Source organism: Oxyura jamaicensis, chromosome 1 (genome assembly GCF_011077185.1).
Source record: "Oxyura jamaicensis isolate SHBP4307 breed ruddy duck chromosome 1, BPBGC_Ojam_1.0, whole genome shotgun sequence".
Taxonomy (NCBI): domain Eukaryota; kingdom Metazoa; phylum Chordata; class Aves; order Anseriformes; family Anatidae; genus Oxyura; species Oxyura jamaicensis.
This window is the reverse complement of record NC_048893.1, coordinates 175,386,996-175,403,611: the sequence shown is the minus strand read 5'-3', so window position 1 is coordinate 175,403,611 and position 16,616 is coordinate 175,386,996. Positions and strand designations below refer to the sequence as shown.

The 16,616-nt window shown below is 43.3% G+C and overlaps 1 protein-coding gene and 1 long non-coding RNA gene across 2 annotated transcripts in view; one reads left to right on the top strand and one right to left on the bottom strand.

The window, feature by feature from the left end:
* LOC118165062 overlaps positions 1-13,078 on the bottom strand; it is a 23,454-nt gene extending 10,376 nt beyond the window's left edge. The window contains exons 1-3 of the long non-coding RNA XR_004749839.1: positions 10,804-13,078; positions 2,026-2,228; positions 702-790 (exon numbers count right to left, since the gene is read on the bottom strand). This is a non-coding gene — a long non-coding RNA (uncharacterized LOC118165062). The remainder of the gene's footprint in view (positions 1-701; positions 791-2,025; positions 2,229-10,803) is intronic.
* HTR2A (5-hydroxytryptamine receptor 2A) overlaps positions 1-15,700 on the top strand; it is a 25,948-nt gene extending 10,248 nt beyond the window's left edge. Inside the window, exon 3 of the mRNA XM_035322907.1 lies at positions 13,072-15,700. Within this exon, the coding sequence (XP_035178798.1) occupies positions 13,072-13,871 (800 nt within the window). The 3' untranslated portion in view covers positions 13,872-15,700. The remainder of the gene's footprint in view (positions 1-13,071) is intronic.
* The last annotated feature ends 916 nt before the right edge of the window (positions 15,701-16,616 follow it).

Below are 16,616 nucleotides of genomic sequence, written 5' to 3'. Positions count from 1 at the left end.
GAATAGAATAGAATAGAATAGAATAGAATAGAATAGAATAGAATAGAATAGAATAGAATAGAAAACAGTCCAATTGGAAAGGAGCTTCAAAGATCATCTAATCTAGCTGCCTGAGCACTTCAGGACTAATCAAAAGTTAAAGCATATTTTTGATGCATTCTCCAAATGCCTCTTGAACACTGATGGTCATGGGGCACCAGCCACCTCTCCAGGAAGCCTGTCTCAGTGTCTGACCACTCTCATAGTAAATAAATGTTTCCTAATGTCCAGTCTGAGCCTCCCCTGGCACAGCTCTGTGCTGTTCCATGTGTCCTGCCATGGGTTCCTGGGGCACAGACCGGTGCCTTCCCCTGCACTTCCCCTCCTCAGGACATTGCAGGCTGAGCAATGCTCCCCAGCTGCTGTGCCTGTGTCCAGCACTACCCCATCCCAGCTGCAGCACCCAGCATTTTCCTTGTTGAACTTCACGCCATTGAACCTCATTGAGCTGCTGTCTGTATTCTCCAAATTTGGAAACACAGAGATAAAGAAACATCATAAAGTTCCATAGGGCCAAATTTCTGAAACAGGAACAAGAGTGACCTGGCAGATTTTTGAATGGGAGAGAATATATTCTACCAGTGCATATGTATTGTCAAATAGAGATGTAATATATGCAATTATTATTACATTTATATTTACCGTTTTCTTTGTGTAGTTACCTGATTGGCAGGACAAGATGAAGGCTTTCTTTTCCCATGAAATGGTCATATGCACTCATTTTATATACTTCTCCTTTGCAAGAAACGTTCTGCTTCATAGGCAAAAAAAAGAAACAAGGAATGGTCACACCATTAACGTGTATCTTTTCTTTCTGCTTGGTTTTATTTTTAAGGGCAAGTTTTTACGCAGTCAAGCTGTATTTTTAATAGCATAGCTATGTGGAAGGAGCTTGGTTGATGAAGGTACTGACGACAGAATTGTTCATTGTCCTTTTCTTTATTTAACTTGTCTTTGCTTAGAAGACCATAAGGACTGTGTTCTTCTCATTGAAGGTACTGGCAAAAGAAGCATTAAGTTCAATTGGACAAGGCTGGTCCTATTATCAAGTCCCTTTGAATGAATAAGCCCTATAATCAGCCAGTCTCTCTTTTGTAGGACATTTCAGAGTAATTGGAATGTTTTAAGAAAAAAAAAAAGGCAGTAACAGTACAGTGCCTATTATAAGTTATTCCTCCTTCTTTGAAAGGCTGTATTTTTGGCCAGTTGTGTACCCAGCACAATGTGCAACACACACAAGAATCCAGGATAGATTTCCCCACTGGAGAGGGAAGTCTCGGTCCTACCACCAGGCCAACATTTCTCCAGAAAGTGCTATGTGAGGTGTTGCAAAATGTAGAAAAGACGTGTACACAGACCTCTCTGGTAGATCTAGTGGCTCTCTACAACAGCATAGAGTCAAAAGGGGTTCCTATATTGAGCAAGAAATTACTTGAGCATCTCTAATCAGAGGAACAGGGACTTCTGCACAGCAGAAGCCACATGCAGTATAAATGAATGGGAAAGAAGTGCACAAGGACTCATGTTGGGATTTATAAACTCTGTCATTTGCACACTGTAATTGCATTTAATCACCTTATAAATTAAAAATAGTGTTGTTAAAGTAGCACTGTGTTGCATAAAGAAAAAAATGTCGTGAAAAAGAAATTTGAAGTCCTTTTAAAACTGCACAGAGCAATCTCACAGCTTCGTGTATGTGTTTTAAAGAATTAGAATTCATTAAAGCCAGATTTTGCATTTTACAATGTTAGGAAAGATAAATGTATCACAGGATTCTGCTTTAAAATGAAACCCGTACATTTGCCCCAATTAGCATGAACATTGCAAACTGCGGCACACTTGGGCTGCAATTAACTTCCCTCATGTATTTCCCTGCCCATGTCGTTGGCACCATTCCTAAACAGAAGCCCAGCTAATAAAAGTCATGGGCTTTGTCAGAGCTCAGACAACATATTGCTAATTACCTGCGACAAAATTTAGAAGTACCTGTCAGCTGATTTTTCCTCTGTCCTCCAGAGTCACCAGTGGAAAGCAGCCTGCCAAACTCCTATGACTTTCTGAAAGCAGGTGTAGACACTGCAATAAAGGCTCTATTTTCTGGCTGATCACAGCTGGAGCCGTGCACGTCACAGTATGCAGACCTGCATTACTCTTGCAAGGAAATCTCACCCACTGGGAAGACTTCTTTCCTTTGGGCAGAACATAACCCTCATTACAATTTTGTATTTGACCCGAGCTTTGAAATGTCAAATGGACAACTATTGCTAGGATCACAAAATCACAGAACCACAGCATGGCTGAGGCTGGAAAGGACCTGTGGAGGTCCCCAGCCTCAAGCCCTGCTCCAGCAGGGCCCCACAGCACAGGGTGCCCAGGGCCCCATCCAGGCACCTTGTGAAGATCTCCAAAGAGGAGACCCCACAACCTCAGGTTGAGCTGAACCATGAGACTGCTGAGAAAAATACTGTGTGTTTTTAGGTCTCGGGTGCACAGAGTGAGCAGCATAACTTTATGCGTACAACTGTGTGCCCCAAAGTTTGGGGTTGACCGCTCCCATGGTAAAACAAGCCCTGGTTTTCATACTACTGCAGGACATGAAGAGGTCCCTCCAGCAAGCAGAGTAACTATTTTTAGTTGTAAAGGTAGTTCATGTATTCATTTTTTTACATTGTCAAGGTGACAATGATTTGTGATGTTTAGCAGAAAGATAAGCCTAGCAATCTTTGCATATCACCTACACTGCAGCCTGTAGATTGGAAATATGGGCAGATACCATCTATTGCTTTTCCTTCTGCTCTTTAATTCTGACATCTTCCAGATGTGAAAAGGGCACTGCCTGATGTGACAAAAGACCAATTCAATCTGTGTGAAGGGCATTATCCACCAGGTGGGCAGCAAAGCATAGAGCAGAGTATCCTGAATCATTACGTTCAGACCAGTACAAGTTGGTAAATTGCTTTATGTCCTGTTATTATTATTATTTTTTTTTAATTATACATCATGGTGGGACATCTACCCCAATAACCATCCACTGGTGCAACTTCCTTGTATATCTAATAAGAAGCTGACCATTTGCTTGATGAGAAGCCTCTGCAAGCAACCTCAAAAGGAGGCATGGAGAGACAAGAAAAAGATCTGGCTAAAAGTGGAATCTAGACACAAATATGCATCCAGAACTGGGGCCATGAGGTGCAGACCATGGCCCGAAGGAGGCAGCTGGCAGCAAAAATAATGTGTCTCAGCCTGAGCCTCAACTTTCTGGACCAGAAAATCCAGATGAGTTACAGGGGTAGTTGTCTGTCTCAGGGCAAAAAAGGTTGCTAAAGAAAATAAAATACTAAACAACTTATCTGACAGTTATCTTCAATGCCATGTTAAACTACACAAGGTCAAACAGCAGTGCTGGAGAAATCTCAGAGAGATACCAGCAGAAATCTCTGTTCAGTCCAGTGGGGGATTATGCCAGAGTTAAGTAAATTACCAGCATTTAACAAATCATCTAAACTAATAATTAAAAGCCCAGAAGTGTAAAAACTGGGATAGTAGAGGATCTTGTCACTTAAACTGCTCCAGGAGCCATCGCATTAGTTGCTTATGATGGTGGAATATCTAAGATCTGCCCATAATTTCTCGCTTATTGCTACTATTGCTTTTTTATGAAGCATTACTGTGTACTTAGCATGTAGAGCGTATAATAAGTTAGCCCTGAGGAGCCTTCAGGAGCTTCACAGCTAAAAAGGCAGGCTGATAACGTGTGATCTGGGAAGATCCTGATAAAAACGTATTGTGGTGGTGGTTTTTTTTTCAATGTTGAAGCACAACTATATGCAGACCTATTCTCCTGGGGGCCTGAACAATGAACGTTGCAGGAAGCCACCTGTCATGGAAAACAAAAAGGTGATTAGCTAAGCAGGAGTATCACAGGTGGTGGGAATTGATCCCACTTACAGGCTGTTTGACTTTTTAGACAGCAACATTCACCAAGCCACTGAAAACTACAAATTTGTATCTTCTTTCAGGTAGAAATTAAGCCATTGCCTCAGGGAACTTAAAAACACCAATGTGATTTAAACATCAACTGTGTACACAGAAAGGGAAAAGGATGTTTGACCTGTTCTCCTGCATTTTGCTGAGCAGCAGCAATAGCAGGTTTGTCCATCAAGGAGCTTTAAGTAAGAGTGAGGAGCACTTTGCCCCTCTGCGGAGAGCTAGGCTGGAGACCGATGGCATGTCTTGAAATTCTTCAGACAAAACATTCAACTCTTTATCATTAGGTCAGTCACTTCCAGTCATTTCTAATCATCATGGGTGAAGTGGTTACACAGCCTGTGTCCCCCAGAGGAGAATATTAAGGCCAGCTCCCTCCCAGATCCCAGCTGACAGCAGGACTGCAGATGCCATCTGGCTACCTTGGGCTCGGAGGCTGCTCGGCCAGCTGCCCCCTAGTTGCAATCTCACCAATAAATTGTTGTAGTAAATAATATTGCAGATGAATTGCAGGGTGGGAGGTCCTAAAAGTTTGCTGTGGTTACATTAGAAACCCATACAATTTCCTCAAGGCACCGTGTAATGTGAAACAGTGTCCTCTCTCCTTCCTGGCAGGCCTCCCCTGGTTGGAGGCAGGGATTAAAGCAAGGGCAGATGTACAGAGTGAACTGGAGCCCATGCAGAAAGGCTGGCACACAGGGCCACGTGTCCTGCCAACCTCCCTTGAAATGCAATGCCACTGTTCCAGTGGGGAGAGCTGGGATGGAGACCAGGGCAAGGGGAGGGCTCCCAGGAGACCTCACCAGACCCATAGAAAAATATAAATTGTATTGACAAACTCTAGAAAGGCTGTGGGGTCTCCTCCTGGGAGAGCGGCACAAGGTGCCTGGACGGGGTCCTGGGCACCCTGCACTGGGGGCCCTGCTGGAGCAGGGCTTGGGGACGGGGGCCTCCAGAGCTCCCTGACAGCATCAGCTCTGCTGTGGTTCTGTCCATGAATTCTCATCATCATCTGAGAGTCATGCGACTGAGATGGGAAAAGGAGGTGCCTTTTCACCTCAGATGTGACATGCAAACACGGTGACAAAACACTAGTGAATCACCCCCACAGATATTTCTTGTCTGGGGTGTGTGCCCCTCTAAGGATGAGCTAAAATGTCACCTGGGAAACACAGGGATGGTGCTTGCTTAGGGGAACAGGTCAGCTCTATGTGCCACCATGACACTCCTTACTGGAGATCCAGTTGAGTAGGTTCCTCTGGACCAGTAAAGAGGGAATCTTTCAGAATCTTTCTACTATTGGCTTTTAATCTCCTGTACATCCTCGAGCTAAACAGCAAAAGCAAAGTCCAAATGCCTTCTTGCCTATCCCTTCCTTCTCTATAAATGCATTTGACTTGAATTTGCACAGTAATCTACACAAGGAAATGAGGAGACTTACTTTTATCTAGAAGTTGACACATTCAGCGAGGCTAGGGCTGGGGTCTTTAACAACTTTCTCCAACCTTAACATAACTCAGATATTCAGAACCAGACTGTGAGATCTAGCCCAGTATGGTAACAGGAAGAACCATCAAATCTCTGGGAGATCTGAGGAAGAATCCAGCATGTGCTCCACATTGTTTTGTTCCTTAACCATATTGTACAAAAATTTATCAGCTAGGCAGTTTCTTATTTAGTTAAGAAAAGTTCTGAACCTCAGTAGATGTAAGTGCTATAGTAAATAAGCAGCTGGAATTCAAACCTATGTGTCATCTAAAAAGGACATTTCTGCATAAAGTCTTCCAGTCTTCTGAGGTTTCCACTGATCAAGGAGAACATATCTTGCTGGCCCTAGAGGTGAAAATTTTACCTGTGGGTGTGCAGTCCTGCAAGTCACCAGTGTGCTAACTCCAGGCAGGGGGAATTTTACTCTACAAAGACAAGAGTTTCAGTTAAAATGAGGCTATTTGCAGGCAAGGGCCGAGGAGGGGATTACCTGGAAATTATGAGCACATCAGGAATAACTACAAAAATATAATATTGAAATGAGATACCAAGACTAGCTTTGGGACCCTTCCTGCTTATGAATGACCAGACCAGGCAGCACAGGTTTCTCCAGCAATTTCTTTCCCCTTGGAGGCCCCTCTTCTGCCCTCCTGAGTGAGCAGAAAGTGGAGGTACCCCTTGCAGACATACTTGTGCTGGCACTAAGCTAACTGGTTGCAATAGCAAGGCTCACTATTTCAGCCTGTTCAGCTGAAACCACCGGTGTCCATTCACCATTGCTCCTTGCTGCATACATGGTATAATCCAAAATCCCCAGTCCCTAAATCTTTTCTCAAAGGAAATTTCTTTAGGGCACTTATAAATGTTTCTTTCTAGCTGTTTGACAAGTGTAGACTTCTAGATGCCTCTGTCAGTCCCTTTAGTGAGTGGGTAATCGTATTACACAGGAGGATAACAATGTCTCTTGATCTGGGATAGCTGTCAGGAGCCAATAAGCACCTTGGCAGAAGCCTCTTCCCAAACCAAAGATAACATCACTAGATGAAAAGCAACAACTGTACTGGTGGAGAGGCTCTACTGGAAATTGCAGTGTAAAAATTAGCATCTTTTTATCAGATACTCAGAAGGATTAGAAAATTCAGCAAGGAAGTAGGAAAGACTGGACCTGAAGGACACAGAATTGTGATAAATGAATCCTGCTGCACAGCTAAGAAAGGGGATTTGGAGTGTATATAGACAGAATGGCACTTGGGTATGAGAGCAAGGAAACTGCTGCACCCAGGAAATAGGACTGCATGCACATTTTGTAAGTGAACAGGAGTATACCAAAGCAATAAGCAACTCCATCAGCAGTTTCTTCTCATAAATAAGCCAAACTGGGAGCCCTGGATTTCTAATCAGTTGGGTCAGAAAACATGCAGCCGTCCTTCATTTCTTGCTCTGTCCTCTCTGTAATGCTCTACCGATTCTGTTTTGTTTCTTTTTAAATTATTACCACAGTCTTGCAAATTAACTTGGACAGGCAGATCTCTGCACTTGTAAGAAATAGGCTTCATATCAATGACATATATATCAGGAGGACACTGAGAAGACTTTTCTGATTCTATTTTTCGAAAGTGAAATAGACCAGCTACAGCGTTATATTATTATAAATTATAATTTACAATAATTTTCTAATGTAAAAAGAATTGAATATATCTCCTACTAGGCTAAATAATATGCTTTCTGAAAGATTTGCTGAGCTGCTGACAGCAAAGCTCAGAGTTTTTTCTAACATTCAAGCTGATTAGATGGAGCCTCCGATGGTGATTCCCAAACCACTCAGTGCTTTTTGACATATCCTTTCCCCTGGTGGAAATTTCTGCTTCTGCATTGCTACCCATCAGCAAACTGCACAACTTTGCTATCTGGCAAAATCTGGGCAGTTATAACATTATTAGCACACCTTTGTGCAGTGGCCCAGGATTTGGCCCATAACCCAAATATGCCAGAATCGATGCTACTGCTAAAATTTGAGCCAGGAAGGTTTCTGTTCTTCTTCGTGCAAAAGTGAACAAAGGTGCTGAACTTTGTTGAGAAACTGTAATGGCATTTCCAAAAGGTATTTCCTAACTCGTGCACATTTATTTAGGTGCACGGTAATACTCATTTATATTAATATCAATTGAAATTGGTTTATATGGGCTGAAAGCATGCAACAGTTTCTGCTTGAAGGAGAGTTGGCAGAGGGAACCTTGACTTTATCAGTTCATTCCCCCTGCTACTATTCATCCTAAATATCCCCAGTTTGTCAATCTTCAGGGCATATTGTAAATTCCAGCTTTGAATCATTGATAATCTCAGCAGCTCAAGGCAGCTACAAACCCTGTTTACCTGTCCAGTTAAATTGGTTTTATGGCTGCTGTGTATCTGAAGATTTGCAAGCCAGCATTGTGTACCACTAAATCAACCTCTGTCCGTTTTACCAGGATTTTTGAAAGAACACCATGAAGGATGCTATTGCTTTACTTCTTAACCTTTGGTGTTTTTAAGAGCCTTTTGTCACTCTGAAGTTGTGCCCAAATGGTTGAGGTTTAACGCAGGATTTATTACTCATCTTTATTATTTGGGTTCTGTTTTGTGGTTTATTAAAGTCTATAGAGTTTGAAACGGCCATATGTGTATAAATCAAGCTATATGAATAAATCACCTTATACTGGAGGAACATAATACTTAGGGTTTGTCCACAAGGGAAAATGTTCTGATATAAAGGGGAATATCAACTGGAAATGCAGTAGCTGACATACTTTTAGTTCTTGAGTGGATACTCCCATTCTATGCCAAGAGCTTCCTTGTCCCTCAGCTCAATTTGATTTGGAAATAGAGTAAGACAGAGAATAAAAAACACGCAGAGTATATCAAGTCTTTTTCCAGACTGACCCTGAGGTAGTGGGAGCCAGGGACATGGGGTGGGCAGGGTGTGGAAGAGCTGAGCTGCAATAACCTTTCCTGCTTGGTCCTCTCTAGAAGTTTGAATACACTTGCACAGTCTGTGTCTTACACAGCGACAGTCACCAAAAGCAGGGAGCTAGAAAGCAAGGACAGCATAAAAAACAGGAAAGTACATATCTGAATCAAGGAGAAATAGATCAATCCCCTTTAAAGAATAATTCAGTCAGTTGCTATAAAGCCTAATAAAAGCTAAGAGTTGGCCCACGCCAGCTGTTCACTGAGTGACATAGGCTGCTGTGGCAGACACTCTTAAGGAGTATGGGGATTTCCAGTGAAGCCATACAAATCCTTGGCTGGGTGCTTGGGTGTGTTGGGGGCTCTAGCCTGCTCTGAGGCCTTCCCTGCAGACCCAGCACCTTGGACCTACATCTGGGTCAGCAAGAGGATGCTTGCTGTCATGGCTGACAGAAATTATGGAGCCTAGCTTTGTTTCCCCTTCTCTTGTCTCTTTGAAACCTGAACATGGGGTCCTTTAGGAAGTGCTGTTCTGTTGACTCAGGCTCTTTCTCTGGAAGACTGTTTGTTCAGTTTAGGGTCCCTCACTACAATAAGGACATCAAGGCCCTGGAGCATGTCCAGAGAATGGCTACGAAGCTGGTGAAGGGCCTGGAGCACAAGTCCTGTGAGGAGCAGCTGAGGGCACTGGGGTTGTTTGGTCTGGAGAAGAGGGGGGTCAGGGGAGACCTCATTGCTCTCTGCAACTACCTGAAGGGAAGGTGTGGGAAGCTGGGGGTTGGCCTCTTCTCACAGGACTGGAGGGAATGGCCTCAAGTTGTGCCAGGGGAGGTTCAGGTTGGAAATGAGGAGACATTTCTTCTCAGAAAGAGCAGTCAGGCACTGGGATGGGTTGCCCAGGGAGGTGGTGGGGTCACCGTCCCTGGAGGTGTTCAAGGAAAGGTTGGACGTGGTGCTTAGGGACATGACTTAGTGGGTGACATTGGTGGTAGGGCGACAGTTGGACTAGATGATCTTGGAGGTCTTTTCCAACCTTAATGATTCTATGGTTCTATGCCAGGACAGGGTACATGGGTACAGTAATTTTAACATAAACTTTGTCAGCTCTGTTATTTTATCACAAGGTTAACTGGTATATCAGCATGCGTTTTTCACATATCTATGAATGCATGAATACAGCTTAGATCAGGACCTTTTAATAATTCTGCCTACAGTGTGAGTTTGATCTTGTCCAAACCTCATTGTTATGTGGCTGACATTCATGGCCTTGCACAATGCCTCCTAAAAATCCCATCAGAGTAGAAGCCTTGGTTTGCACAGGGAAATTTTTGTATTTACATTTTAAGCATGACTGCTTTTGAATTTTGTCCTTGTGTCCTTGTTGGGACACATTTGCCATTTTCATGCTACAGAGGCCAGAAGCTAACCAGTGAAGAGAGACAAATTCTGCTCCTTTGGGATGAGGAACAGTAAGTTTAGTCTCTAAAGAGATATAAAAAGATAAAGTTGGGCGGGAAGTTAACTTATTCCATGCCACGATATCACTTGTGGGATCCCTTACATCAGCTGAACTGGGATGTACACAAAAAGGAGGTTACAGCTGCAGTGTTCTCTGCTACCAAACTGTGTGATGCCTCTGGTACTTTCAAATTTTATAGGGACCAGCTACCTGTGGCTGTAGGAGAAGGATGCCTTGAATGGTCATTCAGAAAAAAACATACAGGACTAGGAGTGACTGCTGCTGCTCTGCTGTGAACAGCACTTTTGCACTTGAAGGAATCACAAGGAGATGTGAAAACTCCAGCTTACAAGCTGAAGCTCATTTCCATTCAGTCACATTTCAAAGCCAGAAATCTGGATGTGAGATGCCAGTTCTTCTGAATATGTTCACAACAAAACAAAGCAGATGGAGAATTACTGCCCTTGTGTTTTGGGTGAGGAGTTGTAACTGACTTTGGCCTTTCCCTTGAAAAAGCTTGCAATTACACTAAAATGTTCCTCTTTCTGGTGATGCTGACTCTCCTCCCATGACTCTTGATGCAGCTGAACCATACGGTCTGTAGTAACAAAAGGCATCTTTTTACTCTGTCAATACCATTGTTTACTTTATCTCTGCAGCTCACATTAGGTCCTCGAATGAAATGAAAAAACAGCCCTGCTGTTATCTATACTGGGCAGAAACGGACGGAAAACCTGTGGTGTTGCTCTGACTCGTGCTGCATTTCCATGAGGCTGAAATGCAGTGCTGGCAGGCACTTAGTGTCTTCAGTATCCCTTCAACTCATCTGAAAAAACGAAAAGGAGATTCAAAACTTTCCTCAGATCCTCGGAAGTGTTCAGCACCTTGAATTATTCAGGCAATGAGGCTCCTGCAGGTGACCTCTTCCTTGGTGTCTTCAAACAGACTGACTTGGACTTTCCAGGGAGGACCCTTCCTGGAGCTGCTGGAGGTTTCTGACAGCTCAGGCCAGGAGCTGCCCCACACTGCATCAGTTTGCATCTCACACGCTGGCTTCTCATGGATGAAGCTCCAGCTTGTAGGCTTGTGCAGTCTTGGAACAGAAATAGAAAGGGCAATACCACAGGCTCTCCATCACCTTCTGCCCTGGGCAGATAAGGAGGGTACTGTTGTGAATTGGCCCAAGACACTGCCATGACTCAGTTCAAAGCTGTGCAGATAAAATAAGCCACAGTGTTGTTAGAAAAAGAAAGAGCCTTGTAGAAGCTCCAGGAGCACCGAAAGAATGGAACATTTGAAGAGAATAATAGCTTAATATTATTACTATAATTATTATTTTGCATTGTGCCTGGACTTCACAGCCTTCTTCTTGGACTGGTGCTCTGTTATGCACTTTACAAGCATGAAATGAAGTGAAAGCTTGCACTTTCAAAGGACTCTCCATCTAGCCACTGGAGTAAGAAGGGAAGGGAACAGAATGAAAGGGAGGTAGAGGGCAAGTGCCATTAAAGTGCTGGTGGTGGGAGGCTGAGTGTCAGGACTCATCTGTAAACCAGGAAGGACATTCTTGGACACACAGGGGTCAGGTAGGGCACAGCATCCTTCTGTCATGTCAGTCATGTCATAGGAGATCCTACTCTGGTTCATTTTCTTCCCCAAAATCCAAACACAACATCCAGGATTTCTCTTTGAAGATGCAAAGGGGTGTGAGGCTCCCAGGTGATGCTAACTTTGCACGGGAGTCAGAATCACAGCAGCTTTTGTCCAAGCAGGGTTGCATTATTGCTTCACAACTCCACTTTTGCTGTCTTCACAGCACATCATCCCTTTTGCTGTCTGAATACTGCCTCTCTTGGAGAGACAGCAACCATCTGGGGGGAGGCGAGGAGAGAAATTTAAACCAAACAAGCAAACTACCAAACAAACCAACAAACAACAAAGCAAACAAGGAAAAACCAGCAGCTGTTTGACTTCGTACAGGCACTAGCAGCATTTGCGGAAGTCCCCAAGGAAATGGCTGAGTGGGCTTGAATCAGGAGGAGCATTCCAAGGAGAATGGATGTTTTCACCTGGCTTTGCTGCTCATGACGGAGCAAGGACATAGCACATTCTCCAGGGGAAGATAAGGTTTGCACTGACGCCGTTGCCTTTGGGCTGTGCTTTGGGAGGGCAGCATGCAGTGGCTGGCAGTACTGAAAAAGGGACCTTCACAGTCCTGGAGGGTGAGCCACATTGCAAGCTGTCTTGTATCTCAGTGCTTAATTTGTTCCCATCTTTCCTCTGGCTGTTGCCATGGGAAGTTTTTTTAGCATCTAGACTGTGTTGACTGTTTGGAGATTACAGGAAGAGCAGAAAAAGAGCCAATGGACGATTACTCTCAGACTTGCTAAATAATTTATCTTTCCTCCTAAAATCCTAAGCTTAGTCAGAAACCAGTACTGAGAACACTTTTAATCCTCTTACAAGAAACAGCCCAGGACCACTCTTGACAGCCACCCCAGAAAAGAAAGACGAGGTATCACCTTGATCACAGTTGATAAAAGCCCTTGCCAGGGTGGCAGGAGCAAGAGCCAAGCACAGGGATCATTGCAAGGGGGCAAGATCATTGCCAAGATCCAAGAACAGAAGAACATACCCTCTTGTTGCTACCAGGTATTACGTGACCCTTTGATGGAAGCAACCGTATCTTACCTGTGACTGAGTTTTTTTGGAGAGAGGGAATTGAGATTAGAGCAGAATACTGTGTAATGCCAGTGCTGTTCTTCACCTTGCCCTTCTTTGCTAGGAAAGAACAACCGTTTTGCACAAACCACAGCTCACTTCAACAAACTCGACGTGTGCAAGAACAACATTTCACACCGCATTGTTTCTTAGTGTGGCCCCAGTAAAAATGGCATAAGAACAGGATTAGTATCCTGCTGCTGAAACATAAGACACTGTATTTTTCCTTCCCCCGTGTAAAATCAATTTGCTTTGGGATGCCTGTCAATCATGGCTCTATCTGTTAATGTTCATTTGTGTCCTGTAACTGGTAATTCTTTGAGAAATGAACTCTGTACAGTTAAGAGTGTTTTGTTTATTTATTCGTAGAGACTGGAAGCAGTAATTTTTCTTATCATGTTTAACCTTCTCTTTCTCTAACCCACTTGCAGGTATCTCCATGCCTGTACCTGTATTTGGACTACAAGATGACTCCAAAGTGTTTAAGAAAGGCAGCTGCCTTCTTGCGGATGAAAATTTTGTCCTAGTAGGCTCTTTTGTGGCATTCTTCATCCCTTTAACTATCATGGTGGTCACTTACTTTTTAACTATCAAGTCGCTGCAGAAAGAAGCCATGTTATGTGTGAATGACATTGGCCCAAAGACCAAGTTTGCTTCATTTAGTTTCCTCCCTCAGAGTTCCCTTTCTTCAGAGAAACTCTTTCAGCGCTCTTTGAACAGGGACGTGGGGACTTCTGGGAGGAGAACCATGCAATCCATCAGCAACGAGCAGAAGGCTTCCAAGGTTCTTGGCATTGTCTTCTTTCTGTTCGTTGTGATGTGGTGCCCCTTTTTCATCACCAATGTGATGGCCGTAATTTGCAAGGCATCATGCAACGAAGAAGTTGTCGGTGGACTACTGAACGTATTTGTTTGGATTGGCTACCTTTCTTCGGCTGTCAACCCACTCGTGTATACGTTGTTCAATAAGACCTACCGCTCGGCTTTCTCTCGTTACATTCAGTGTCGCTACAAGGAGGAGAAGAAACCTTTCCAGCTGATTTTAGTGAACACTATCCCAGCGCTCGCGTACAACTCCAGCCAGCTCCAACTGGCGCAAATGAAGAGTCTGAAAAAGGAGGCAAAAATGATGACTAAGGATTATTCAATGGTCACGATAGGAATACGTCACGTGGATGGTACCTCAAAGGGAAGCATCAGTCCAGGGAACGAAAAGGTTAGCGGCGTGTGACTCTGCCAGTCCATCGGCAGATGCCATGGCAACCACCAAGAGTACGCTGAAAATTTCACCGCGCCGTGAGGAGCTCTGATAGCGTAGGATAATCAGCCCTGTTTGAGAGACTCTCCAGTAACATCACATACACCTCGTATTATCCTGTTGACGAAAAGCAGGGCTGAAATGGTATCCAAATGTGCAATTTTTTTTCATACAGTACTTTGGCTGTTTTAAGCACAGGCTTTATTAAACTTATTTTTTTAATATTCTAAAGGATCTATTTCTTAAAGAAAAAAAAAAATGCAATTTCTGGTATTCTAACATGGGCTGTGAAGAAATGTACGCATTTCTTTTCTCTTTGCAAGTGAAAGCTAAGCTGTCCTTTGATTTCCTCGCACAGTAGGTTCCAGCTAGTTCGCCTTGCTGCAATGGAATTTTGTTATCATTTACTGAATGAGCACTTTATGGAATTTTAAATAAAATGATGGTTAATTTACTAATATATATTTAAGATAAATTTTAAAGCATTAAAGAAAAATCTATTAAAACCTGTATAGATGAATTATATGGAAATTTTGGTAATGGTGTTTTTATGGCTATTTTTTCTTCTGAGTGACCATTCTGATATGTTACTGGACTTTCCTGCCATTTGCTCTATAGTTCAAATTAGCAGTCTTCAGAAGTAAATTATACTTGAACAATCCTTTGTTTCTACCACCATTCTTAGTCTTTATTTCTTGTCTTGCACTTTGTTTTCATTCTAAAGATTTCATATGTTCTCCTTAAAACTTGAACGTAATTTTTTCAAAAGTAATATTGGACTTGATTCTCTGCTCCTTCCCACTGGTGTTGACAGGGAAGTGAAGGGAGAGGAGTGGAAAATCAGGCACAACCTTGCTAAATAATTTCAAGAATTATTCTAAGCCTCTGTTTGATTCCAAAGGAGCCTGACTTAAGCAATCAGTGAAAGTTTTGCACAAACAAATTCTTTAGTAAAAGGTTTCAGCAGAGTCTCTCTCACCATTCCCCTTTGGTTAAAAAGGCCGTTATGAAGGTGTCCTGGTTTTGTTTTAGTGCTTGTAGAGTCAGGATTATTTAAGAACTGTTACTTGTTCAAAATTGTTTTCCCTGTTTTTGCTGTTTTGCTGTTACGGTAGATTGCTCAGGAACGGTAGGTAGCTTGCACTATTAGGACTCAGCCTTAATGAAATATGTTTGGGCAAATTGGGCCCACTTGAAAATAACAGGACTTATAAACAGCACCACATTTCACCTGCATAGCTCCAAGGGCAGAAGAAACATTACATGAAGAATATCAAATACATCGTCTGAAAGAAATGCCTAGTCATGAAACTTTTCCTTTTGGGCACCATAGACAATATAACTGAAGCCAGTGGGACTGTACTGGAGAGCAGAGATACAGATGTTGCATCCATCTGCAAAACTTAAATCCAAGCATTTGATTCATCACATGTTTTTTTCAGCCATAATGATGAGAAGTAGGATGCATCTGAGTTTCAGATCCTGTCCCTTTTGAAAAAAGGCACTACCTATTCAGAAGCCAAACTCCAATGTCTTCATCATTTAATAAGTCCTTCTCATGAAGCTGTTCAGTTTTCACAGAACAATTAGATATCCACTAGAAGAGGAGAGAGAAAAATAAATTTGATTCTAGCCAACCAGCTGGGGTATTTGACTAGAAGAGGAAGACCTTTACGTTAAAATACTGAATTCTGTGGTAGAGGAAGACTTAGAACTTGGCTGGTTATTTGCCTGATTTCCAAGCAACGACTTTTATTGTTTTACCAGTTGACAGTGAGACAGCTAAATCTGCTGTATTTTGGGGCAGTTTCCTCCAACATAGGATCGGTCTGAGATACATGGGTCACACAGGAGCTCTGTGTCCACATGGTGGCACTGACTCTCTCTGCAGCCCTCAGTCTTCATGTGCAGGTCTAAGCAGTGTGCTGCAGACCTGTGGCAGCAATGGCACGCGTGGCATCCACGGGCATGTGGCCATTAATGGTTTTCCCATCCTCTAAAAATGGGAACTTTGGATCCCCTGCTAAATCAAATGTGACTAGTGTGCTCATCAAGCTGGTTTATGGAAACACTTGGTCACCAAGACCAGCTTGAAATTGAAACAGCTTCAGCAGAAGGAAAAACCAGCTCACTGCTCCTCCCTTCCTACACACCCTCATACTCCTTCATGGCACAGAAAGAGGGCAAGCCCACACCTCCACACTGGCAGAGAAGGGATTGCAGGGGGAAGCTGCTAAACGCAATGAAATCCAGGGAAGAGGTAGGCAGAAACAAACAAACAAACAAGCAAAATGATGTTTTTTGAGTAGAGTTCTGAGGCTCAGATCTGGCACCAAACCAGGTTGCCTTCCTATGGTGAACAGTGATACAGGATTGAAAGACTCTGACCCTGTGTGTCAGGGGAAAGGAAACACAAGTGCTTCCAAAAGTGGAGAGAGTTGCCACCTTTCATGCCATTCATTCTCACCTTGATGCATCACAGACCTTGCAATAGAAACAAGCAGAAAGGACAGACAGCTCTTGTCCATCTGCCAGGCAGCAGAGCTGGCCTGTACACTTTCAGATGTATATGGGCACCCTGCACTTTTCCAAAGCTCAGTTTTTCCAGAAATTCCTGAGGGTCTGGTTGCTGTGCAGCACAATCTCCTTCACTCAGCTGCACTTACTAAACTGTTACCGAACATTTAACATCCACTGCCTATGCTCTCTGCTTACTGT